Source organism: Barbus barbus (genome assembly GCF_936440315.1).
Source record: "Barbus barbus genome assembly, chromosome: 40".
In the NCBI taxonomy this organism is placed as follows: domain Eukaryota; kingdom Metazoa; phylum Chordata; class Actinopteri; order Cypriniformes; family Cyprinidae; genus Barbus; species Barbus barbus.
The window spans coordinates 23,279,159-23,305,215 of NC_136718.1; the positions used below are offsets into that span (position 1 = coordinate 23,279,159).

The window sequence follows — 26,057 nt, forward strand, 5'->3', positions numbered from 1 at the left end:
CATTTTTGAAGGGGGTGAATATTTTTGAATGTTTCACTTGATCCAAGTATAGTGTTGCAAATGCTCTTTAATCTTGAAGATGCACTTTATTGTTTTTTTTTTAATTATTCCAGAAGTCAAAGTGGATATTTTTCACTTTTTTGTTTCATGTTTCATTGTAATTATGCCATAAAAATATTTATAATTTTTAAAAAAAATTACATTTATAGTTTGCAACTGCTGTCTTGCGTATATTGCTGATACATTTTTTTAAATTCACTTCACTATTTATAATCATTAGCAGCTTTATACTTATTGTGTTTTATTATCTCATTTTTATTTATTTATTACATTTCAAAATTTTCTTTAAATTTCGCACAAATATTTATTTCCCTTATATATTTGGCACAGAACAGTTGACAGTTTCTTCTTAATCCTCATTAGCAGCATTAGTCATGTTGTCTTTCCACACATAATTTTTGGCTCAGGTTGTTCACTTCACCGTTGTCACGTTTCCCTCAACAAGAGTACCTTTAAGATGTTTTGCTTCCAGCCAAAGCATAAAACTGTAATCGGCATGCAATCGACTGAACACAAAGCGCCCCTCTTTGCGCAGCAAGTCTTCTGAGCGCTCGCTGTCAGACCAGAACCCCTCTGATCTAGTTTGGCAGAACTGCAGACCACCCTCTGCAGCTGTCAACAAATTTCAAAAGCTCCGAGCTCAGGACTCTGAAGTGGCACTGACACATTCCAGCTTTTGATGGACACAGAGGAGAAGTTCTGGAAACATCCATCAGCGTTCGCATCCGCACACGGAAGCTGACAGGTCAGGTCTGGACAGACAGTGACAAACCTGGCTTGGACGCGCTGTCGCCGCGGACCACGGCCGTGCCAGGGAGGAAGTGACAGGTCGGGCTTGGGCCTTACCTTTCTGCATGGGTCGTGTGTGTCCACGTTCCAATAAATACGCAAACAAGCATCTATCATTCTCAGATGATGAGCAGTCAGAAGACAGGAGCAGAACCCTGGTCTGAATGTCGTCTGTTTTCAATCATTTGACACTCCACACTTAGTCTTGCTTGGCCCGGATCATATTCGATTTGTCAAAACATTGCAAGACAATGTCTTTATGAGATGGCAGTTGTTTTAAAGGGGTAGTTCATCTGAAAAAATTAAAGTCAATCATTATTTACTCACCTTTTGTTTAGTTTTCAACCTGCATGACTTAATTTCTTCTGAAAAGGCAGAATATTTACATTGTAATTTTTTTTTTTAAATGGCATGTGTAACAGGTATGATATCAGGCTTTTTTATATAATTAATTATTTTATTCAGCATGGATGTGTTAAATTGACCCAAAGTGACCTTAAAGACATTTACAATTACAAAGATTACTATTTCAAATAAATACTGTTTTTTTCTCACTTTCTACTCAAAGTATCCTGAAAAACTACATTTATCCCCAAAATATAGAATTAACACTGATTATTCCAATAATAATCAGAAATATTTTTTGAGCAGTAAATCAGAATATTAGAATGATTTCTGAAGGATCATGTGACACTGAAGACTGGAGTGATGATGCTGAAAATACAACTCTCATCACAGAAATAAATTATATTTTAAAATATATTACAATAGAAAACAATAAAAAAATAATAGAAAAGTTATTTTAAATTGTAATCATATTTCATAATATTATTGTTTTTACTGTAGAATAAGACACTTAGTTTAAATATTAAATTTAAAATATATATAGACCCCAAACATATAATTGACTTATAATATAAGATAATACAATACAATATAATATGTTTATAGATAGATAGATAGATAGATAGATAGATAGATAGATAGATAGATAGATAGATAGATAGATAGATTGATTGATTGATTGATTGATTGATTGATTGATTGATTGATTGATTGATTGATTGATTGATTGATAGATAGATAGATAGAAAGATAGATAGATAGATAGATAGATAGATAGATAGATAGATAGATAGATAGATATCAAACCTTGTTGGACATGTTTATAGTTAAAATGATAAACTTCACTAGGTATTTTTCTCCGAACTTAAGGGGAAGTGACTTTCAAAATTAGCTCAAGACCAAATAATTCAAAAAGTGTTGTGAAATGTAAAATGAAGCTCTAGCATGATTTGTTTGCTGATGCCTTGGTTTGATATTTTGTATCTGTTGCATTGACTTTTAGTGTGCTTTGTGTCCAAATACTATTTTGAGGTCACATTTTTGTGCAGTATGACTTTTGGGAAATCAGAAGGGTAATATGGAAAATATTCGTCATTCAAACAGATTACTTAAAGATCACTCAGTCTTCCTCAAATGTGCTTCAGATGTGTGTCACTTCACACTATATCAGATTTTCCAGTTCTGTTTGCATAATGCGTAGTGCATGTCAGCCATAGACCGAGACGGTGTGTGTGTGTGTGTGTGTGTGTGACATGGACATTTATCTTCGGAGCAGCGCTAATACCTTAATGCCTGCTACAGTCTGAACACAGCAGCGGTTGTGTCGGTGAACAGGCCATCCACGCGGCGCTCAGTATGTGTGCTTGTAGGAACAGCATTGCGTGTGTCAGTCCTCCCGTGGAGCCGTGTTGCTTAAGCACCATACTTTGAAATCAAGCATGAATAATTAAGTCATTTCACAAGGCTGCTTTAACGATACATTACATGAGAGGAAATAGGTCAAGTGCTAGTGTTGGAAACACCGCCAGCATGGATCGTTATTGAGGTGAAAAAACGCCTTATGTTGGGTCGCAGTAACTACTTTGACTCAACCCCCCACTGGCAGGAAGTTAAATTATTATTATTAGCATTATTATTTCTCATAAGATAAACGATGATAAATGAGGCTATCCTGAATTACTTTGTTTTGTTGCAGATCGTGTTTATCTTATCTATGGAAGCCTGTTTCCACTATGGTAATTGAAAAGATTAGGTAAATAAAAAAAGGTTATTAGGACTTTTATCACGATTTTATCACTTTTTATTCTTGAGTTATATCTCACAATTAAGATTTTAACTTGAAATTGTGAAAAAATACAGAATTGCTTGTTTCTAAATCAATTGTGAGATATAAACTTGCAGTTCTGAGTAGAAAAGTCTGAATTGCGAGATAAAAATTTGCAATTACTTTTTAATTTTTATCCCATGGTGGGGGAAAAAAAGAGGAAAAAGACAGGATTTTGAGTATGTATATCACAATTCTGACAATTTTTCTTAGAATTATGAGTCAGATAAAAAGTCGCAGTTAACTTTTTTTTAATTTTGTGGCAAAGTAAATGGATTCTATTCACATTTCCTATACATTATATTGGGTAAAGGTTCCTTTATTGATGATTACCCTAATTTTATCTGCATATAAACAGCTTTATGGTATTCAGTGTGTCCATGTTTTGAGGTTAAAACCGAAAAGAAGAAGAAAAAAAACTCCAGTTTCATTAGTTTTTGTTAATAATCCATATTCTATTTTGATAGGTATCAAAATACCTATAACTACCTAAAAGCAGACAATGATACAAATTTAAGGGCTATTTAAAAAGGGTTATATTAGTGTTTACAATGCAAATCATTAATCTGACAAAGTCACCTTCTTTTTTTATATATATATATTTTTAAATATTATTTATATTTGTGATATCTCAAGAAACATGAATATTATGTAATAATATTATGCTCCATATTTTTGTGGAAACTGTGATACACAGTTCTTCCATGAGAGAGTTCCAAAGAAAAACATTTATTAGAAATATAAATCTTTCATAACATTATAAATGTCTTTACTATTACAATTTAATGCTGAAAAAAGTAATAATTTCTCTAAAATAATCATACTGACCCTAAACTTTTGAACTTTTGTAGAGATTTTGAACAACATTTTTTTTTTTTACTCTTTATTCTTTTATTATTTATTTATTCTTTTATCTGATAAAGGTACATCATGCATGTTTACATAATTAGCCATAAGGTATAATCTTGTGCATGTAAAGGTACTAATAGTCTTCAGATACAGTTTGTTTTGCTGAACCGAACACGTCATTTGGTCAGAATAGAGCAGATTCCAGCTTCACCCCCCCCCCCCCCCCCCTCACCATTCTGTTGATCTGTTTTTCTCTTCATCTCAAGGCAGGAAAATCTGTGATTGTAGCCGCTGGTACTGGAGACACACGATTGTTCTCCTCTGCTAATTCAACATCCTGTGAAAACACACATCTTTACATACACAAACAATATGTTTGCATACGCACAGGAAAAGGTCACGTTCTCTGTTATGCAGCCTTGACAAGCAGAGGCCTATTAGTTCATCAGGAGGAGCAGTTACAGGTTTGAGTTTGATTTGTGCTGGTTTACCTCTCCTGCATTTCAGCAAATATTTGCTGCACTGGCCTTCTGCTTAAAGGGTCATCGCATGCAGAATTCACTTTACAAGTTATTTGAACATAAATGTGTTTTGGCAGTGTGTGTACACATCCATCTTATAATGCTAAAAATCCACCCATTATTTTTTTTAATCCCTATTTTAAAATCCCCTTTCTCAAATCAGTCTGTTCTGAGATTCCTGTCAGAATGACGCTGTTCTGCACAGGCCCCTCCCACGATAGTTGATTGACAGGACCGTCTTACCTTAGACCCGCCTTCAGTGAGCCATTGTGTCGACTCCGGTGCAGGGGAAGACAAGCGATTGAGGTGTTTTGTTGTTGGATGTAATAATGAATATAGCAGTCTTCATTTACTACCGACATCTGAGCTGCTGAAGACACAGAGGATTAACGTTACTTTAGTTTTTGAAGTGAATGCGCCCGATCTGCCTAAATGTGTTTGTGCGAATCATTCGTGATCCAGCTTCCTCTACAGAAGAAGTGAATTTAAGGGTTTTTTTAATTAATCTTTGCAAATCGCCTTTCCTAATAATGTACTAGTTAGCAAGATTAGTGGCTGAAGTTTAAAGTCTGCTCGTCACCGCACAGAAGAGAGGGGCGGGGTCAGTAGAGCTCATTAGCATTTAAAGTGACTTGAACTAAAAAACAGCTGGCTAAAAACAGAGCTGATTTTGACAGGTTTAAAAAGGTGTTTAGAAGTTTTAACCAAAGTATGTTATAGACTTTTCATGTTATAGACCCTAAAGAATCATATCAACTTGTGGAAAATGGGCATCTGATGACCCCTTTAAAGGAACTCAAACATTCTATCTATCTATCTATCTATCTATCTATCTATCTATCTATCTATCTATCTATCTATCTATCTATCTATCTATCTATCTGTCTGTCTGTCTGTCTGTCTGTCTGTCTGTCTGTCTGTCTGTCTGTCTGTCTGTCTAGATTCAAGATTCTTCAAGATCCATCCATCCATCCATCCATACATCCATCCACCTATATACCTTAACAAATTTTCTGTTTCTTGTCAAATAAATAAATAAATAATACAGTTTTAGGAATTTATTTAAATTTCACTTCATTTTAATTCCACTTCTTAACATTCAAGTTCAAATAGCAATTCCGCAAACCTTTTTGGATTTTCTGTTCAAATTGAATTTGAATATGAAAGACATTCTGAATTCCGGTCTGAACCACACTAAACACACCTGTGGACTGTTAACCGATCTTAACGTCATACTGGCCTTTAGGCATGGCACATGACAAAATACCCCTATATGTTACAGCTTATAAACCGTGTGCACTTTAGTGAAAGACACACAACGCTGGTCAAGAGATGGCTGGTGTATGTTCTAGGCAGTGTGCCAGCAGTACAATACATGCAAGCAGAGCTATAGTGCCATGTGTGTGTGTGTGTGTGTGTGTTAGCGTTTACACACAGAGGGTGTTAAAAGCTGTCAGACAGGTATGGTCAGAGTGGAGGATCAACATTGATTGATCGGCGGAGTTCATGTCAAGTTCACAGGAGGTCTTTGCCATCATCGCTCGGTGACTGGCATCCGCACATCAGCACGGGGAGAGAGAGAAAAGCAGGCTAGAAAACAGGAGGATCGAGTAACGTCACCACATAACAGATTAACAAAGGCAGCATCATCTCTCTGTATGACAGCGGGATCATTTATCACACAGCAATGGTGGGAGGGGGCGTGTGCACTGAGGTCATCTGTAGTCTGTGAGTAATGGCCACTCATTTGTTTATCGGTGACCTCAATAATCAGAGATGGTGAGAGGTCGGGACACAAATGGTGAGACACTGGAGAGCTTCAGAAAGGCGAACCATTCTGCTTCACCTTGTAGGACTACAGTTACGCTGTAATGAAGCTCGGCCGAACAATGTACCGTGCCGCTCATTGTGTGCCGTTCATTGTTGCTGTTACTATGACATCATAAAGGTTTTTCAGCTGAAGGATTTCAATGTTTCTATGGTTTCGGTTTAAATCAAATCGCTTGTCTGAGCTTGTGTCATTATGCTGGATGAATTCGGGGAAATCGGGCCACTTTTTGACATTGAGATGACTGATGAGATGGCATGAGATCATCATTTTATCAGTTTTGATCAAATATAGGCCTTTTCAAAAACCAAACACACACACACACACATGTTGGTTTTTGTGGTTTATGGGGACTCTCCATAGGCGTAATGGTTTTTATACTGAACAAACTGTGTGTGCTATTGCCCTACACCAACCCTACACCTAAACTTAGCCCTCACAGGAGACTTTGTGCATTTTTAGATTTTCAAAAAAACACCATTTAGTATGTTTTTTAAGCCTTTTGAATTACGGGGACATAGGTAGTTTCCTCATAAACCACCTTCATATTGTAATACCTCTGTCATACCCATGTCATTATACAAATTTGTGTCCTCATAAACCACATAAACATGCACACACACACACACACACACACACACACACACAAATACTTTAAAAACGTGGTCACGCTGCACATTACAGCGTTCATGATACTGTGTATTGCATAAGTATGTATGGAGTAATATAAATTAACGTGTATTTAATATACTGTAGTGTAAAAACGTATACAGTTGTGTTTTTTTCTTTGCACTTCCGTTTATTGTAAGACCTCATTTTTTTAAATTATTTATTTGTTTGTTTGCTGTAAAAAAAAAAAAAAAAAAGAAAAATCTCTGGAATGTACAGTACAGTATATATAATATAATATTGATTTTATATATATATATATATATATATATATATATATATATATATAATCAATTTTATAATAAATAAAACTTTTATATAATAATTATAATCATATATATTATATATATAATGATTTTATATATATATATATATATATATATATTGTATAATAAATAAAACTTTTATATAATTGTATATAATAATTACAATTTTATATATATAAATATATATATATATATATATATATATATATATATAATGTTATAATAAATAAAACGTTTATATAATTTTATATAACAATTATGTAAATTATTATATAATTATGTGCTATATAACAATATATTATTATAAAATATATAAATTATTATATAATTATTTATACTTTTCTTTGCACTTCGCTTCAGTGTTACTTTTAGTTAGTTATTCATTAATTAATTCATTATAGTGAAGTGTAGCCCAAAACTACATAATATTTAAATTATAATAATAATATATTTATTTATCTATGGAATTAGACCATAATAATTAGCTGTGTAATATGAGCAACACATTGTTCTGTAAAATGTTACTAAAAACGTATACAGTTGTGAACAGTATTTTATGCACAATTTCTTTCCTTTGCATTTACATCATTTATTTTCTGAAGCAGTTCTGGGAAGTATGGCCAAAAATTAATATAATTTTTTATAAAAATAATAATAATAATAATTGCGTAATATGTGTAATGGACACTGCACTGTAAAATGTTAATGTAAAATTCTACAGTCATGAACAGTTTTTCTTTGCTCTTCCTTTCAGTTTCAGTTTTTACATTTAATTTATTTGCTATTTGACTAGTGTTTAGGTTACACACATATCACGCTAAAGTAATTATTTACAATAGCAATGACAATAATTATGGCTAATTTCTAGCAGCTACTGAACATAATTACATATGCATACTGTTGTTCGTCAATTATCAGTAGGCTACTTTTCTTATACACTATAACATGGTCACTATAACATTTTTACAAAAACGACTACTTTTTGTATTTAATGTTTACATTTTTGGCGCTATGCCTTTATAAACATGTCTGGGAATACAATAGCCAACTGTATATACTGTATTTTTCTATGATAGTTTTCACATAAGGACTTTTTGTATATATACTACACTTGAATTCTTGGCTCAGTGCTTTTATAAACATGTCTAAATACATGTAATGTACACAATACAACAATACATTTCATGTTTAACAGCTACTAAAAATAAGCTCTTCACACAACATGGACCTTTATTTTCACAAGACGTCTTACCAGGTATAACATATTAAGTTTGGTCTTTCTGCATTTTTTATGCCTATGCAGAGTGCAGCTTGTGCATATAGACCCGTTAATGTAAGTAATTACCACAGCAATGGCAATTATATCTCACTTCTGGCAGCTACTAAAAATAATTACACATCGCATGCACGCTCTTCATTATTACTCTGCACTGTGTCATTACACCGAAGCGTTCTTCATTCCCAGCATCTCTGTAAACTCCAGCCTGAAGCGCCAGAGAGACAGTATGAGGCTGGTCTTGTGGGCTGTCTCATGTTTTCTCCGGCCTCTGTCTCTTTAATAAACTCGTGGTTATCTAGTGTAACAAATGTCTCGCTGCCATCATCAAGTCCAGAGGAGGAGGAGGAGGAGGAGTTTTTAATGTTCAGTTTGTTCTATGGATCGATGTTTGCTGCTGGCATCGCCGCGTGTGTGTGATATACACTATTTTTTCTGCCCTTTTCCTACCACGTTTCATACGAGACCGGGAGTCTAAGCGACTGACAGCGTTCGTCCTTCTGGCTTGGGAAACAAAAAAAGAAAAGAAGAAGAAGAGACGGAAAGAAAAGCAAAGCAAAGCAAAACAATCCGCCATAGATCTGTCTATCTAGGAAGGAGAGGTATATTAAAAAAGAGACACCTGATTTCTGGACAGCGTTTCTGAAATACTGGATTGTACGGAACTGAAGTGCATTAGAGAGTCGCTATTGCGTGTGCATGGACTATATCAGAGCGCAATACTGAATTTCACCTGGGCTCAATTTCACTGTACGCGAACTAAAGAGAGTTGAACATGCCAAGGAGGAAACAGCAGGCACCCAAAAGGGCTTCGGGTAAGATATAACCCGACACCTATCATTTCACATACCCGACACGAATATTGCTATTCACGAGCGTACGGGCTTGTATCTGAATGAACCTCGTTTTTATCTTGTGAAACAGTATGATGAAAGTGATAGCGCTGTCTTAGAAAGAGGATGTGTTTAATATCAGAGAACGATGCTTTTGAGACGCTGCATGCGAAAGGATACGCTTCGGTTCCCGACAAAATCCGGCGAAAGTTTTTAAACTTTCAAGTCCAAGGAACTATTTCACGTTTAAATGAACGTAAACACGCTTGTTTGAAACGTAAACAACGCTCGTTTTACCTCGTCAAATGAACGGCGTGCTTGAAAATCGCACCGTTTTAGCATCATAAACGGACCGAGTACTGAACCTTGTGTAACCCCTGCGAAAAAATCACGCTCTTAATCAATAATTGTGTCATGTTTTCCAGTAAAAAATATGTATATTCTCTGAACAAGACCAGTTTACGTCACTCGGTGTCTCGTAAAGCAAGTATTAAGTATACCACTTTCAAGTTGTCTCTTTGTAAAGATGTTTGTGTATATATGAGTATGTAAACGAAGTGAATTAGAAGTTTAGGCAAGGCTCACTTCTTGGCCTATTTGTATTGTCAATTTACTGCTGTTGTCAATGGATGCTGTTCATATAATGAAGTAAAACGAACCATATTTTCATTTTAAACTAGTGTGATTATATTTGTTTACACATTAAATAGTTTTTTGGAGTTTAAAAGTTCAACCTTTAGCCAGATATGTTTGGGAACCGAAGCGTGGCGCGCGCGTTTCTGTAGCTAAATACATAGAGAGGAAATACGGAGTGATTTTGGATATGTGCTGCTTTGGATCCGAATATCGGTTGAACTTCCTATGAACCCATAATATCTCATAGACAAACGGACACACACAGAGACAAACGGGGTGAATGCACGCACACACGCGTGGGGGCGCGCGCTCAAGAGCTCGAAATATGCCTGAATAAAACCGTTTGCATGGTTTATTTACGTTTCAGTAACATGATGAGACGAGCTCTCTTATTTTGCCTTTAACTTGTTAACTATACACCAATGTTGTCAAAACACTTTTCTGTTTCATAGACTGTCTCAAACCCAAGTGAAATAACTACCTAGACAACATTTTTGAGATCATCACTTATATAATGACCGTGTCTAGACAAGAATAATCAAGAAGCATCTTTAGTTTAATGAATGAAATGCACACATTTTGCTTGCCTTAATTGTTTAACAGTGTTGGCAGTACACGTTCTATCACAGACTGTGTCAAATCCCAATGTTCTCCCTACTTAGCATGTGCATGTAGCATTCTGAATAATATTCATAAAGCACCTATGGTGTCCAAAAAATGCTGTCTATGTAGGAAACTCACTAGGATTTGAAACACAGCCGTAATCTTGTCATGCACAGCAACGCAACTGGCTGTTTACCAGAAGGCTTTTCAGTGAAACATTTTCTTTTTTCCTTTCCCCCTTGGGCTTTCACTTGGCATATGATTGATCACATGTCACGTTGGATTTATTGATAGATTAATTTCTAATAGATGCATTTATCACCAGTTCTTTGTTAGCCTTCCCATGACCTCAGGTGGTGGCTGTTTGGATTATTAAAATGACTTTACGGCATAACTTTGACATGCTCCCTTAAACAGTTAAGGTTTTTTTTTTTTGTTCTGGCTTTCTGTAATAGTTTATCTTTAAAAATGTAGGGTTTGAATATTTTTGGAACAGAATGTGCATTTCAATCATTTGTTATTAACTATGCATTTTAAAATGTTAATTTAAATGTAAATATTTTGCCCAAACTAGAAACCCATACACCACAGTTTAAAGTGCCAATCTTTAATTTGATTGTGCTTTTCTAGACAAAGCCCATTGTTTTCTTTCGTTTAAGAGAAGTACGCCACAATTGCAAGGAGCCAGAATTTGCTTTGGAAAGCGCATACGGCGGGTTATTGTTTTTGTGTACGTTGACGCCAGATGCTTTGGACTCTTTATGAGGTGGAAGGATGATCACTCTTTATAATAACAGTAGACAAACCCCACAGATGGTCATCACACTCTGCCAGCCATGGCGGATCTTAAAACCCCCTGAAGACGCTAAGTCCCTTCTTCCTCGTTTCTACTTTGTCTGTCACTTTCCCTCGCGCCCACACATTTGTCGCTCCCCCTAAAAACCCCTTTCCCTCTAACAAAGGCGGCGCAATTATTGGGAGAACTTTTGCGAAGATTCCTAAGCGATCCCTTTACACGCTCTGGGCCTGCTCGCCTGTAATCTGGTAAATGTGTCAGCCCTATGGAGAAATAAGCCTTCCAGAAGAGTTTCTTCATTGTTGAGGTAATTGTCTCCTCTTTGACAGGCACATTCATCAGTGGCTTAATGGTCAATCAAAAGTTGGCAGGCAGAGTGTTTTCATTCTTTCCTATCCACTACATTAGGAATACTTAATCAAAATGTCTCCCGGTAATGGCTATGAAGAGTTCATGACTGACTGATCTGTTGTCTGCGCAGATAGAAAATTAACAGCTCGTCACAGGAGAGATGTGGGCCCGCAGATAAACAAATTGTGCATTAATATTTCATCTTCGAGACCTGGGATGTGCTATCAGCGGCAGAATATTCCAGGCCCGTGTTGTCACCCCCCCCCCCCCTTCTCCTGACCCCCCACCCCTCAAACCCCCACCTATATTCTTGAAGGCTTTTTGCAGCTGTAACTCATTTCCCTTGATGACTTTACTGGGGTTACAGAGAGTGACGACAAATTGATTACCTGGCAGAGCAAGAATGGAGCGGTGAGAGAGACGCAAGCTGACAGTCATGTTATAATAATATGTTTAATGATGTGTGGAGGGGTGAACAAGGAGAGGGAGAGGTATTAAAATAAGACCAGAGAAGATGCAAGGAATGAAATACCCCCCCCCCCCCCCCCCCCCGTTTTTCCATTTTTCGTCTTTTTAAGATGTACTGGGTATAAAATGGATTTCATTTCATTATGCGGGCACGGTTATCCTTTTTTTTTTAGCTGTGGAAATATGGCCATTTAGAGTAAAGATGCATCCATGCGGTGTCGCACAGTTAATATTTGTTGTGTGACTTTAGATAGCAGTCACTGGAAGGTCAGATGTATTGGATTCACAGTATCAGAATCAGAATGCTAAGGATTATACATTTCGCCATTATGAAATGAACTGACATGCTTTTCTCGCCAGTGTTATTTTAGCATAATTAATGTACTATTTATAATCAATATTTTGAATTAGATGTAATTTGTATATTTTAATTTGAAAGTTTTGGTATTTTTTTTTTTTCAATTTATTTACTTTTTTAGTTTTAGTTAGCGATAAGTGATGCTTTTTTGCCGCTTTCACAACAAAACAAAAAATAGGAAAATTAATGAATAAAAATCGATAAATAAAAAATACAAAAATTCTGTAATGAGATATATGTATGGTGTTTATATAAAATATTTGTGATTATTTTGCTAGTCTCACGGTTAGACTAGTTTTCAATGATGGTGATATAGTAGTGTCTGATTTGAAAAGAAAACAGTAGCATTTAATTTGGTAAGTTTGATTCATTTTTGTGAGTGAGTTCAATGAACCGATTCTTCGGTTCACTCTGACTTCATTTATTGTTTACGTCACTTAATAAAAAGCATTCACGAAAATCTCTGAATGGGTAGACAAATATTTTTCATTAGTATGTATTTATATATTGGTGTTTACAAAAGAAAATTATTCTTATTGAAAGCTAGTGCAGAAAACACTTGATTATTGATTACTAGACTTTTACGGTATGAATCAAGAATTTGGAATCTACTTGGCAACAGTGTTTGTTTAGTGGAAACGATGTTTCCTATGATTGAAAGAAATTAATCTTTTACGCCCTTTCAGAACAAATACTAGTCACCATATCGCCCAGCCCAGTCCAGTGCGCAGAAATATGACTGTATGGGGGTTATTAGTGTGCAGCGCAGTGATATTTCTCACCGGATTATGTTTCTAATCAGTTTTTGAATAGCCCGTGCTTCAAACTGCTAGCCCAATTTGTTGTTAACAAGATAAATTGGAGTACAGACAAAGGCATTAAGTGTTGCACTGCCAATAAGTGAGTGACAGGGGCTTCTGGGAATTGGTTAGCTCAAAGTCCTCTTAAGTGGTTCGTTCTGGAAACATCAGCGGTTGCTGCTAGTCTAGTCCAGGTAGAGACAGTCCAGCGCCGAATTTGCTAATCATTTTCTTGTCATAGCACGTAAAACGTTTGTTTGATAATATCATTAATCTGGCAAACCACAGAAAGGAGTGTTTGACATGTAGCCGTCTTTCCAGTATTTGCAATGTCTTTGTGTCCCGTATAGCACTAAAACCCCAGTGTTTGTTTATATGAGTGTAACAGTTAAACCACAGCAACGTTTATCCTGTCTCCGTGGTGGTGATGTCATAATGTTTCCGCCAGCATGCAGGTGGAGCTGGCAGTATCACTTTGTGAGGCTTTGCTCCGGGAGTCAGACAGGGCGGTGCTGCGTCTAGGTGAGAGAGGAGAAGCCTCCCGTGCCCCGGAGCGCTCGGCGCTCTACTCCTCTCCTTAAAAGAGGGAAAAAAAACCTTGAGTCCTGATTGGACCCGAGCACCGCGTCGCCTCGTACCCCCGCTGCCGCAACCGCGCGTTCACCTTGCCTTCCCTCCGAGACCTGCGCCAGTTTCCAGGCAAATGACACAATTTGATACGCCAGCGGGACGATCGAGGAGGATAATGTTTTTACGTGATCATCTCGGCAACAAGCCATTTCTATTGCTTTTTTCTTCATTAAACACAACAATGATGAGGTTACGGAGAGACTTTATTGCTCTCGGGCTAAAACTCATTACTCCTGCCAGACATCCGAGTATAAAAGAAATTACAAAATGGCATTTTGTACCCGCTCTCCGCAGATATAGCATGTCTGGGAGATTGAGGTCGAGGGGGAAAGGGAGAGTTGATCTGTGTCAATTTCTCGAGTGAAAGTCAGACAGGGGGGAAAAGGCCTAACGACAACACAAAACGCCTTTTGTGCGCGCCGTATTTGATTACCGGCAGGAATTTTGATGGTGTCGCAGTGTAGTTAAAACAGGATTCTGAACGCACCTGACTCTTTCGGGAAAGCGGTTCTTACTCTGCAAAGATTGTGAATGGACTTATTTGGGTAATTGTGGGCTCACCATATGCTTCCAAAGTTGCACAAAACAATCAGTGTGGGCTCATGTTATCGTATCCAGATGGATTTCAGACAGGGTGCTGCGTCCGGGCCGGGATCGGGTTTCACATCTCGCTGTCATATTTACCCCTCTCCACCATGATAGGATCTTGTTGATATGAACACAAAGCTTTATTCTGTTTTTAAAGATGGTGTGATCACAAGGGAACCAGACAGACACAGTGTACCCATTACTTATTACACAAGATACTCATGTTTTCTCTTTGTTTTTTGTCTGCCGAGCCACATAAATATGACTGGTTTAAGGACAGATATATCGGCCTGGCCGATTATTAGGCTTTTTTGAGAAAATTGACCATACCTGCGTGGATGAAAAAACACAGATGTGTTAGATATCCTTATAGATATTTATTATTTATTTCTTAGTGGTCAATATGCAATTTTCAGTATTGTGTTTATGTACTACTAATGATATATAATCAAATATATTTATCTTTATCTATATATCTCTTTATCTAATATATAGATAAGATAAATAGTTGAAGTTAATATCACACACAAACACGCTCAGCGCATTTGTTGATCTGTGTACCGAGCCTGTCTAACCATGTTTGATTACGTTATTTTTCGTCTCGTGAGACGTGTCTGTAACTCGACCTCTTGTTGCTCGTGTTCCTGTGAGAATCCGTGTTTCTTCTCTGGCCTCCCTACAGTTCGTGAGAAGATGGGAGAAAACTGTACCTCAAAACAGACAGAAATTTCATTAATCTAAAAATTGTCCACTGTGTACCTGATTTGCTTCCAATCAAGTGCTTAATGAGTCTCAATTAAGATTTATTATGCAAATTAACCCCGGCCTGCTACAGTCTATGGGGCAGGAGATATGACAATATTTTGCTAATGGCACAATCTGTACCAATTAGAAAGGAAAACTTTCACAACACAGGTTTAGTGTGGGGCCTGAGGGCCTACAGGAAAATAAAAAGTGTTTAACATCCCAAAATAATTTTTTATAAAAAAAAAAAAAAATATATATATATATATATATATATATTATTATTTTTTTATTATTATTTTTTTTTTTTTATTATAAAATAAAATCCTAGATGGCATATCATTTATTAACCAAACATTTGCTGCAGATGTTTTAAGACTATATATATATTTCATAGATATATGTAATTGTTTTTTGCTAGATTTTATAGCCACAAATAACAGCCTTGCAAAATTATCTCTAATTGGATGTATTTTTCATATTTACCAAATATGTGTCATCTTATTTTTACAAGCACTATATCAAATTTTAATTTCACATTATTAAACCTTAGCCTTGACTAAGAGGCATTTGAAAGGAATATTTAATTAAAGCATCTGTGGAAATCAAATTGATTAATGCACGCAATAAATGGATAGATACAATACTTGCACAGATAAGAGTGCACCCGTTTGAAATCTTAAAGGCGTCCGTCTCCTCACTACTTCGCTGGCGAGTGTCCAAACAGCACCGAGTCATAAACCTCAGGCCTTTTTTTGTGTCTTCATTTAACATGGCCGCTGATGGCCTCCCGACAGCTTTATAGCTGACAAGTTTCATGGCACGTCATGCCGTGCAATTACACGGGAACTAATTTGATGAATCAACTTGATATTCCCGAGTCCTGGCTGGCCTTTTAGTCCATTTTCTACCTAGAGGTCAGCGGGAACGCAGAGTTTGAGCGGCGTGCGGCTGTAATGACTCCTGCTCGTAAGAATCGGGAAGTTTTTGTAGACAAAGATCAGGAGAGCGTGAGCATGATACGATATGCAAACACAATTGTTATTCATGCTTATGTTGGAGGACCATTTTAGAGTAGATCGTTTGCATATTTTTGCATGTTTTAGAGTATTTTAGAGTGAATCATTTACATATTTGTGCTCTTTAGTGAACATAACAAATAACAACAGTTAAGCGAATTTCTCCAAGCGCTAGTTGCTTGTTTCTCACTTTTTAATCACAGAAGGACAGAATTTTGTGTCCAAAGGCTGATTAATTGTAGCCAGCCACACAAAACGCTGTAGGCTCCTAACCTAGACAGCACACCTTTTTTTTTTTTTTTGGCCAAACAGATGTTTTAAGTCTGCAAAACGTTGCTTTGATGCCCGAATAGCTCACATGTGTTTATCCCAATGCCACGTATGACTGTTTTGCAAACTAATTCCAAATTGTAACGATGACGTCTCGCATATTTTAGCACTCTGATTGGAATCGAAAAGACGCCGGTTTTGATGGAGCGAGTCTGCCATAATAAAATGTCTTGTTTGTGTCCTTGCAGAGCTCTGAGTATACGCCCGCACGAGCCGCGCCGTGCCGTTCTTCTGAAACTAACAGCTTAATTGAAACTCATTAAACAGCACTGACAGCTTAGGTGTCCTTGCAGGATATAGAATAATTCAGTTGTACTTACAACTTGATTAAGAGAACCGGATGAACATATTAATGGTTGGAGGCGTTGTGCTGGTACAGGATTTAACAATGCAGCAGCGTGTGGATTTTATTTTATTTTTTAAATGTTTAAATGCAGTGTGTCGTGTTAAAATATCATCTTTTTTTTTATTATATTACCATAAAAATTTTGGGGTTGGTAACAGAGGCTCTTATGCTTACCAAGGCTGTGTTTATTTGATCAAAATACAGTAAAAACTGTAAAATATTTTTACAATTTAAAATAACTGTTCTATGCGAATATATTTGAATATGTAATTTATTTTTGAGAATTCAAAAGCTGAATTTTCAGCATCATCACGCCAGTCTTCAGTGTCACATGATCCTTCAGAAATCATTCTAATATACTGATTGATAAGTTCAATGTTGAAAACAGTTGTGTTGCTTAATATATTTTTATTTAGGATTCTTGAATAGGACGGTCAAGTGAACTGCATTTATTTTAAATAGAACAAAAAGAATATAATCAGGGGTGCACATAAGTGGAACGCAGGTGCGCATGTGCAGCCAAAATAAAAAATGCACTGTGTAAATTAGTTTAGACCGCTCATTTGCATACTGGTTGACAGCTGTTTTACCATTTTAGATCGACAAACTGTAATACTGTATAAGATTTCTATTCGAACTGAAACCATAAATCTAGGCTGTCCACGCCATTTTCAAAGCACAATACAAAACATTTCATTCCCTGACGCTCTTCAATCGGAAGCACTAAACCCGGCAGCTCATATACTTACTTGCCGTCATCCTGCCAAAATAAAAGCTTGCTGATTGTAAGATTGAAAATTCATATATAAAAATATGTATACACACACACACACACACACACACATATATATATATATAAGCTTTTTACTTTTAAGTTTACTATAAAATAATTGTATTTTTATTTAATACTATTTAATAGTTTTATTAAATTTCCAGGTGCTCTTATGAGAACCATGCTGAAAATCTTATGTGCACCCCTGAATATAAAATTATATACTATATAAATTCTATAGCTGGTGAATGATATTTCACCACATATCCAGCAATTACAGCTGCTTTTATAGAAAGAAATGTCATCTGTATTTTTTGGGAGCAAATAACCAGGTATGTGTGCAAATGCACAGGCCTTGTCGGTTAGATAATGACAAACGATTCAGTGACAAAAGATTCAATACTTGACATGAGCCTGAAAAAAACACACATCCCGCATCGTCTCTGCTGGAAATGAACGGCAATAGGAATTTGCCAAGAACTGATGGCCCCTATAATGAGTGTATGACTAATATTGCAATTTAGCAAAAGAAAATAAATGTGAGCAAACCAGTGAAATTATGCAGCATTACATTCCGCTGTGAAGAAGAACTCTCTCCGCTAAAGATCCCAGCAAATGTAATTTCTCCTATTAATTGCCGTGCCCTCTTGAAACATTTTCCAACTTTGTGAAAGCTTCGATCATTTTCGAGAGGGTGAGAGGAATGAGTGTGATGGAGCTCCTTTTATCTTATTTTACAAGACTTCAAGTCAAATAGAAAGTTGAACTTCATGTGATTAGAAACTTGCTGAGGCTCACAATTCTTTCACTCTCAGCAGACATCTTAATCGACATTAACACAAACTTTTCTGCTGCAATTCACACCTTTTTTAAATAAAAAAAATGGAAATTCTTTTATTATTTACTCTCCCAAGGCTATATTTTCTATTTCATGACAAAAGGAGAATTTTTGAGAAATCGTCACACAGCACTTTTCCATACAACGGCATTTCATGGCAACATTTTTGAGAGGAACAGACTGATGCGTCATTTATTTATTCAGTCTAGTCAAATGAAGTTTATGTAAGATTCTGGCAAAATTCTCTCAGTGTAAGGAACAAACATTATTCCATTAATGTTAATAGAACATCAAGTTAAAGTAAAAAAAAAAAAAAAAGAAAGTTAAAAACATTCTTAGAACATATTTCTGTTTGCTGGGTCTGTGGCAAAGTGACAATAATAATAATAATTGATGGGCAATTATTATCGAATTCTCCTTTTATGTCTTATGAAAAACAATGATTGTGCACTGTATTCTTAAGAAGCTTTACGATAACTTTGTGTGAGGCACAGGCTGAATAATGTCATTTAATTTCAATAATCAAGTCATATGAACTAAGTTTATGGTGCTTTTATATCCTTGACAGACAGACTAATAATAACAATACTTCATTTGTATTAAAAAGAGCTGCATAAAGATTCAGAATTTCTCCTTTAGTGTTCCACGAAAAAAAAAAAGTCATGTGGGTTTGGAACAACATAAGGGTCAATAAATAACAATAAAAACTTAGCTTTTGCGGTGAACTGTCCCTTTAAACCTTGCCTGTGTAAAAATTCCACTCACATCCTAAATGAATTCTAACACGGCACGCCAAATCCACCGTATTATTGACATTACGAGTACATTTCCCCTTTGGCATGACTGAATTATACACAAACAGCTAATATTAACATTCAGATTCTCCCATAAAACTTTACGTGGCGCCCGTCGACCAAACAGCAAATCAAATCCCGCGCATCTGCTGGTATCTGTCAATACGCGCATTCCTGTAACATTTGAGCAGGCACGACGCACCCCTCACCATTTTGTAAATCTGAAAGGGGGGATTTCCTCAAAGAAGGGATTTATAGCTTCATGCCGGCTTCACATGATTGATAGCACACAGTGGAGCCTTTGTACAGGAAGACGCATGCCTCACTGTGGGCCAACTGCATCTGTCTGAAACAAAACATGATGCCAGGCCTTCCTGAACGCTCTGTCTTGAGTCATCGCGAGAAGGTTCCAGTAACCTCCTCGTGGGTATAATGTGAAGTCGCTCGCTGGATGTGAAAGTCGCTGCTATCGGGATGTGAATGGAGAAATGCAGATGAGTTGCTCAGACCTTTGACTGGTAGCTCTCGTGGGGATCTGATCTCTGTTTCCTTTGATTCACTGAGATTTGACTTATGTTTTGACTCACTAGTGGTTTATACATCCTGTGATTTACTTGTTTTTGTACCTGTGTGGAAATGTTGGTGTTTCCAGTTACTAGATTGCAGGGGTGTAAAACGTTTCAGGAACTTGAGTATGAGTAGATGACTTGCTTTTTAAGTTCATACTTTAGTTTGGACTAAATATAATAATTTTATTTATCCTTTAGAGTCAACATCAACATCACTTCCATAATGGGTCTTTTTTTTCTTTTCTTTCCATACTGAAATTTGTAGTCTTGGAATGAAAGGGGTTTGGGGTGGAATTGTTTTAAATAATAATAATAATGATAATAATAATAATTATTATTATTGTTGTTGTTGTTTTATTTTATTGCATACTTTTTGTTATTTTGGAATAATGTTCACATGAATCATGCACAAAAAGCAGAAAAGGATCAATAATGATTTTATATTTAATATTAGTATTTATTATATAATATATATATAATATAATATAGTATTATTATTTTTTTTTAATCTTATTTTATTTTTAGTATTTATTTTTGTAATAATGTGGATGGATGAATCATGCAAAAAAAAAAAAAAAAAAAAAAAAAAAAAAAATATATATATATATATATATATATTAGATTAGATTAATCGCATCCAAAATAAGAGTTTTTATTTACATAAAATATGTATGTGTACTGTGTATATTTATGTATATATAAATACATGCACATACAGTATATATTTTGAAAATATTTATATGTATATACATTTATATATTCATATTATTATATTTTATATTATGAATATATTTAATATATAAACATAACATTTTTCTTAAATATATACATGCATGTGTTTGTATTTATATACACATAATAAATAAACACAGTACACACACATATATTATGTAAACAAAAACCTTTATTTTGGATGTGATTAATTGCGATTAATCGTTTGACAGCACTAATATATATTGTGTATAAATATCAACCAATAATATTGTTCTATTTTTCAAATGTTTTTTCAATCAACATTCTATTTTTCTGTGTTTCGAGTGCCATTTCACATTGACTTTAAATGTTTAAAAACTCCTTGAACCATAATTCTGGCCGACATATTTTAGATGTTATTACTGGTAGCAGTAAATTTGAGGCTTTTAAGAGGTCAAAAAGGAACCCGCTTCAACTCGTATCCGATCGAATCATCATATAAATTACGAACGGATGCAGATCCACCTCTCTGCTCCACCCCGGAATCCCAGAAACCTTCCTTCAATGCGCTCATCTCCTTCCCCAGTGGTGTTTCACCTCTGTGTTTGGAGAGGTCTCACATCTGTCTCCTGCACTTCAGTCGGCTCGCTTGACTTTCCCCTCCGAGGCGCACTGTTTAAAGATGTGCAGCTGCCTCACCAAGAGCCAGGATGGCCACCGTGGAGGCCTGTAGTTAGTCCGTCAGTGGCTGGCTTTGCTTGAGTGGATCCATGTGTGGCTGAGGCTGGGAGGCTGAGGTCCTCGCTGGGATAAGCGCTTTAATACCTGCCATTACGCTGCCAGAGGGAGTCATTAGGAGCCAGCGGATCTTGTTGCAGATCACAGTCAAATGAACGCCGGCCCTCATTTTGGCCCGGACGACTCCCATCAGAGCTGCAATGAGACCCAGTGACCCTCGAGAGCCTGCCTCTGCTCTCCATACGCACACTTTTGTTTTTTGTCGTCGCTTCTCTGTTACTGTAGGCGTGTAATTTGTTAGTCGTGATTTATGATTTGGGAATTTTTTTCGGTTGTGCATTTTGGAAATTTATTGGAGTGTCTGAATGGGAAGCTCAATAGTCTTTTGGTTGAAATTGCTCCCATTCGTCATGATAGTGACACTTTTAAGTTTGTTTTAATTTCTTCTTCAGTGTCAGTTTCTCAGACTGGATTTTCACATCCTCTCGTTTCATTGGTCAACAGCACCCAGCAGGCGGGTGTAGAGGTCAGATGCCTCTAGATGTGTAACACCAGGCCCATCTGAACGCATTACTGTCCAGTACAGCATCAGTACCGCACACGGTATAGCCGAGAGCTCCTCTGTGATCGTGTGTGATTTTATTTTACATAGTCGGTGGAAATGTACTGCATTGTGTTTTTGCCTGCATGAGCAGCACGCTCCCGTGAGCTGGCACACACCAGAGAATCACAGAAATGTGGGCTATTTTAGAGAGGGACTTCCTGGTGATCGTACAGATACACACAACCGTGTGCCAACCTGCTAGCAGATGGCATGAGAATGACGTCGCCTTCGTGGTCTACTTATACTACATCCATTTCCTGTCTGTGGCTTGAAGCTGATGTAACCAGACCAGAGATCTAATTAATTGAGTTTTCAAAGAATTTTTATAACGTTGCAGATGTTCACATGCACGTAACACATGTGAAGCACAAATAAATATAGTGCAAAGCTACTCATTTAAAATAGACTAGTCGGTCGATTAGTTTTTTATTCTATTAAATGTCTAAATATTTAAATGAACTTTTTAAAAAAAGAACAATGAACAAATATGTACAATGAACAATTTATGTATTTAGAACAAAATAAAGTGAAGAGCAAAAATGTTTGCACTCATTTAGCGCTTTAATTTATCGGGGTGTTTATCGGGGAATCCGATATTACAAAACCGATATTCGATTATGGAAAAATGCTTAAATATCGGGAAAAATATCGGTAAATCGATATATCGGTCGATCTCTATTTTTAATAGAGTAGTAGTTACTGCAAAACGAGTATCCAATTAGTTAAATACTGATGCATATCCCTATAAAAATTATAAGAACATTAATATACTATACTATACTATACTAATATTTTCACTATTAATATTATGAATATATTTTCAATTCAATTCAAGTTTATTTGTATAGCGCTTTTTACGATACAAATCGTTGCAAAGCAGCTCTATAGGAATTTAAGTTTCCACAATATATTTATATATTGCAGAACCTTGTGATAAATATAAAAATATTTTATTTTTATATTTTCAGTTTTAATTTTACTTAATTTTTATTTGAGTAATTTTCTTGTCTGTCATTTTTATTAGTTTTGTATAGCTTTAATTTTTATTTTATAACTTTTTAAATTTCATTTTTATTTTATTTAAGTTTTAGTAATTTTAGTACATTAACTTGAATGTACATGCTATATACTACTATACTATAATACTGTACAATTATTATTATTTTCAGTTTTCATTAAAATTTTAGTTTATTTTTATGTTAGTAATTTTTCTTATGTCGTTGTCATTTTTTATAGCTTTAATTTTGGTTTTATTTTACATTTTTATTATTTGACTTTATTTAAGATTTAGTCATTTTATTACTTGAACTTGAACTTATTTCAGTCAGGTGCTAATGCAACGTTACATAATTTTATAGTTTTTCAATGTTTTTTAAGTGTACTGTATTTTCTTTCAGCTTTATCTCAATTACCAAAACAATTGTTTTAAAATTTCTGATTTATATTATTAAAAATAAAAGAAAAAATTTTCAAATATATATAACGTTTTAATTGTGTAACGTTTGACCCTCCTCTGGCCCCCGCGGCCCTGTTTTGCAAAGGCCCATGGGAGCTTCCTGAAGCCCTGATTCAGGTCTCATTGCTTCCTGTCTATTTTGCGTGAGCTGATCAATCACGGAGACGAATGTGTCTGTCACCGCACACGTGGCCACCACCGCACCTGCTCGATACCCCCGTGCTGAAACACTGCCATCTTAGCGGCTCTTGACAGATGTTCCCCACTTCAAAACGTGTCTGTGCGTGTGCGCGTCTCCCGCTTGTGAGGGGGCAGTTAACCATACGCGTCTTCGAGAGGATATGTTTGCGTATTTAATTGAAGTAATTACATGATATTAATCAAATGGATAGCATATATGAAGATCTTCTCGCATCTGTCGCTCCACAGGCCTCATTTTTTCCGCTATTTCTTTGTGCGTTCACTCGTGTTTTCTCCTCACCGGCTGTATGTGGCTGGGACGCAGGCATGAGGTAGCACACGGTGTCCAGATCCCTCCATCAGGGACTCTCATCAGCCTCTGAATTTCCTTCCCCTCTCGCCTCAGGCCATCCATATTCATTTCCTGTACTGATTTAGGCCCAATGAAGAAAGAAAGCTGGCTTCTCTTTCTTCCCCCCTCCGGTCCTCCCGCCTGCCGCCCTGCGTGACAACACACTGTAATTGCATTGGATTAGTATGATAGTGTACACAGCCTGGGTCAAATACCTATTTGAGAGATCACGGCGCTATAGCGTTCATGCAATTCTTTGTTTACTCGCTGTGTCTTCATTCAAACTCGCGTGCAGTTTTTGGCTGTGAGACAAAATAAGAACATAAATTATGATCGATTTGTTGATTGAAACAAAGAAAAACACTGATTGGGTTATAAAAGCCACAACAATAAAAGTGAATTGAATCGTTTGTTTACAATATATCAAACTGTTCATGTATATTTCTAAACAAATGGTGCTGTAAAATGGAATAAATAAATAGACTGAGTTTGAGATTGGCACAAAAATAAATTGTATCATAAATAGTAGAAATTAAAATGTTTCATATTTTAGCAAATACAAAAAGCAACAATGACAAAATTACAAACGGGTACATAAAGTACAATTTGGACTAGTTAACCTTTCCAATTTTTTGTTACCTTATCACATTTATTGTGTAAAAAACAGCATTTTCAAAATAAAAGTTGACACAAATAACTGAAAAGCACAAGTACAAACGACAACTAAATGATGACTTTATTAATTTTTATTGTAGAATAAAAGCATAATTTTCTAAACATTGCTGCACAATGGACATAAATGCATAAATAAAGGTCAATTATGTGTATTGACACAAGAAAAAAAACATTGAATTGGATTATATCATGAGTTAATGTTACAGCAACTGAACACACACATGACCGTAAGATATAAATGCCATTTAGTCAACAAATATTGTTGTGAAATGGAGTAAATGCATAAAAAGAAAGTTTGTTTAACACAAGAAAAAAATAAATTATATCACATTGTGAAAAGCTAAAAGTTAAATGCTGACTTGGCTAGTTGCTTTAAAGTTTTTTTGTTGTATGCAAACCAGATGTTTATTGTAGAATAGAAACGTAGCTTTATAAACAAATAAATGCAGAAATAAAGGTTGAATTTAATTGTTTAACACTTAAATGTGTTGTTTATGCCATAATCTCATTGATCAGAAGATAAAAAAGTAATTTTCTAAACAAATATTTTTTTTAATTAAGTAAATGCTTAAAAGCAAGCTCAGTTTGTTTGGCACGGAAAAAAAATATTATAGTAAAAAATAGGGCTGTAACGTCCCAGTCGATTAGTCGATTAATTGGTCGATATGGTCTGGTTCGACCAAAAATCTGATTGGTCGATTTTTTGCCGCGCTCATTTCATCAGTTAGGCCGCGCTCATTTCATCAGGTGGAAAGCACTAATTGCTAATGGGGGTGTTTTCAGAGCACCCCTGTTTCACAGGTAACAGTCTGTTTTCAGAACACCCCCATTGTTTTCACTTTTTTTGGATTAGCCCAACCCACTGGAGAAGAGAGACAGATAAGTAGGCTTTAGAAGGTTTGATGCTGAATATTATTTATTTAATAATAAGCTAGTGTAAAAACAAGAAGCTGTCTCCTTCCAAAGAACCAGTGTTAATTTCGTTAACGAAGAGGACGACGAAAAATATTCGTTAACGAACCTTTTTTCTGTGACTAAGACGAGAAGTTGACGAGATAAAATTAATATCTGATGATAAAAACTATGACGAAATGTATGCGCGTCTTCGTTAACGAGACGAGACGGGACTAAAATGTTATTTGAGGACTACCGGACATTCAAAATGCATCCTATAGGCTAAGTTGACTGTCTTGTCTTTTAAAATGTGCGTCCCTGTCACTGGATCGCAATCAGATGAGGGGCGTTTGTATATCTCACAGTATGGCAGCCGCAGTGGGCGGATACGCTACCAAAACCTAGCGATCTGAAACAATGGCCTCAGCAACTGAATGGTTATAGGGATAGGGTGACCAGACATCCCGTTTTTCCCAGGAGTCACAATTCGTTGTTGATTAACTTAAAGTTAGTGAAGGCGCGATAGGCGGAATCACTCTGATAGAAGTGCTCCACTTTCTCA

The 26,057-nt window shown here is 35.9% G+C and overlaps 1 protein-coding gene across 1 annotated transcript in view; it reads left to right on the plus strand.

Moving 5' to 3' along the window:
- The first annotated feature begins 8,763 nt into the window (after positions 1–8,763).
- Positions 8,764–26,057, plus strand: part of LOC306859474 (teashirt homolog 2-like) — a 57,448-nt gene continuing 40,154 nt past the window's right edge. The window contains exon 1 of the mRNA XM_079400513.1: positions 8,764–9,243. Coding sequence (XP_079256639.1) covers positions 9,204–9,243 — 40 coding nt within the window. The 5' untranslated portion in view covers positions 8,764–9,203. The remainder of the gene's footprint in view (positions 9,244–26,057) is intronic.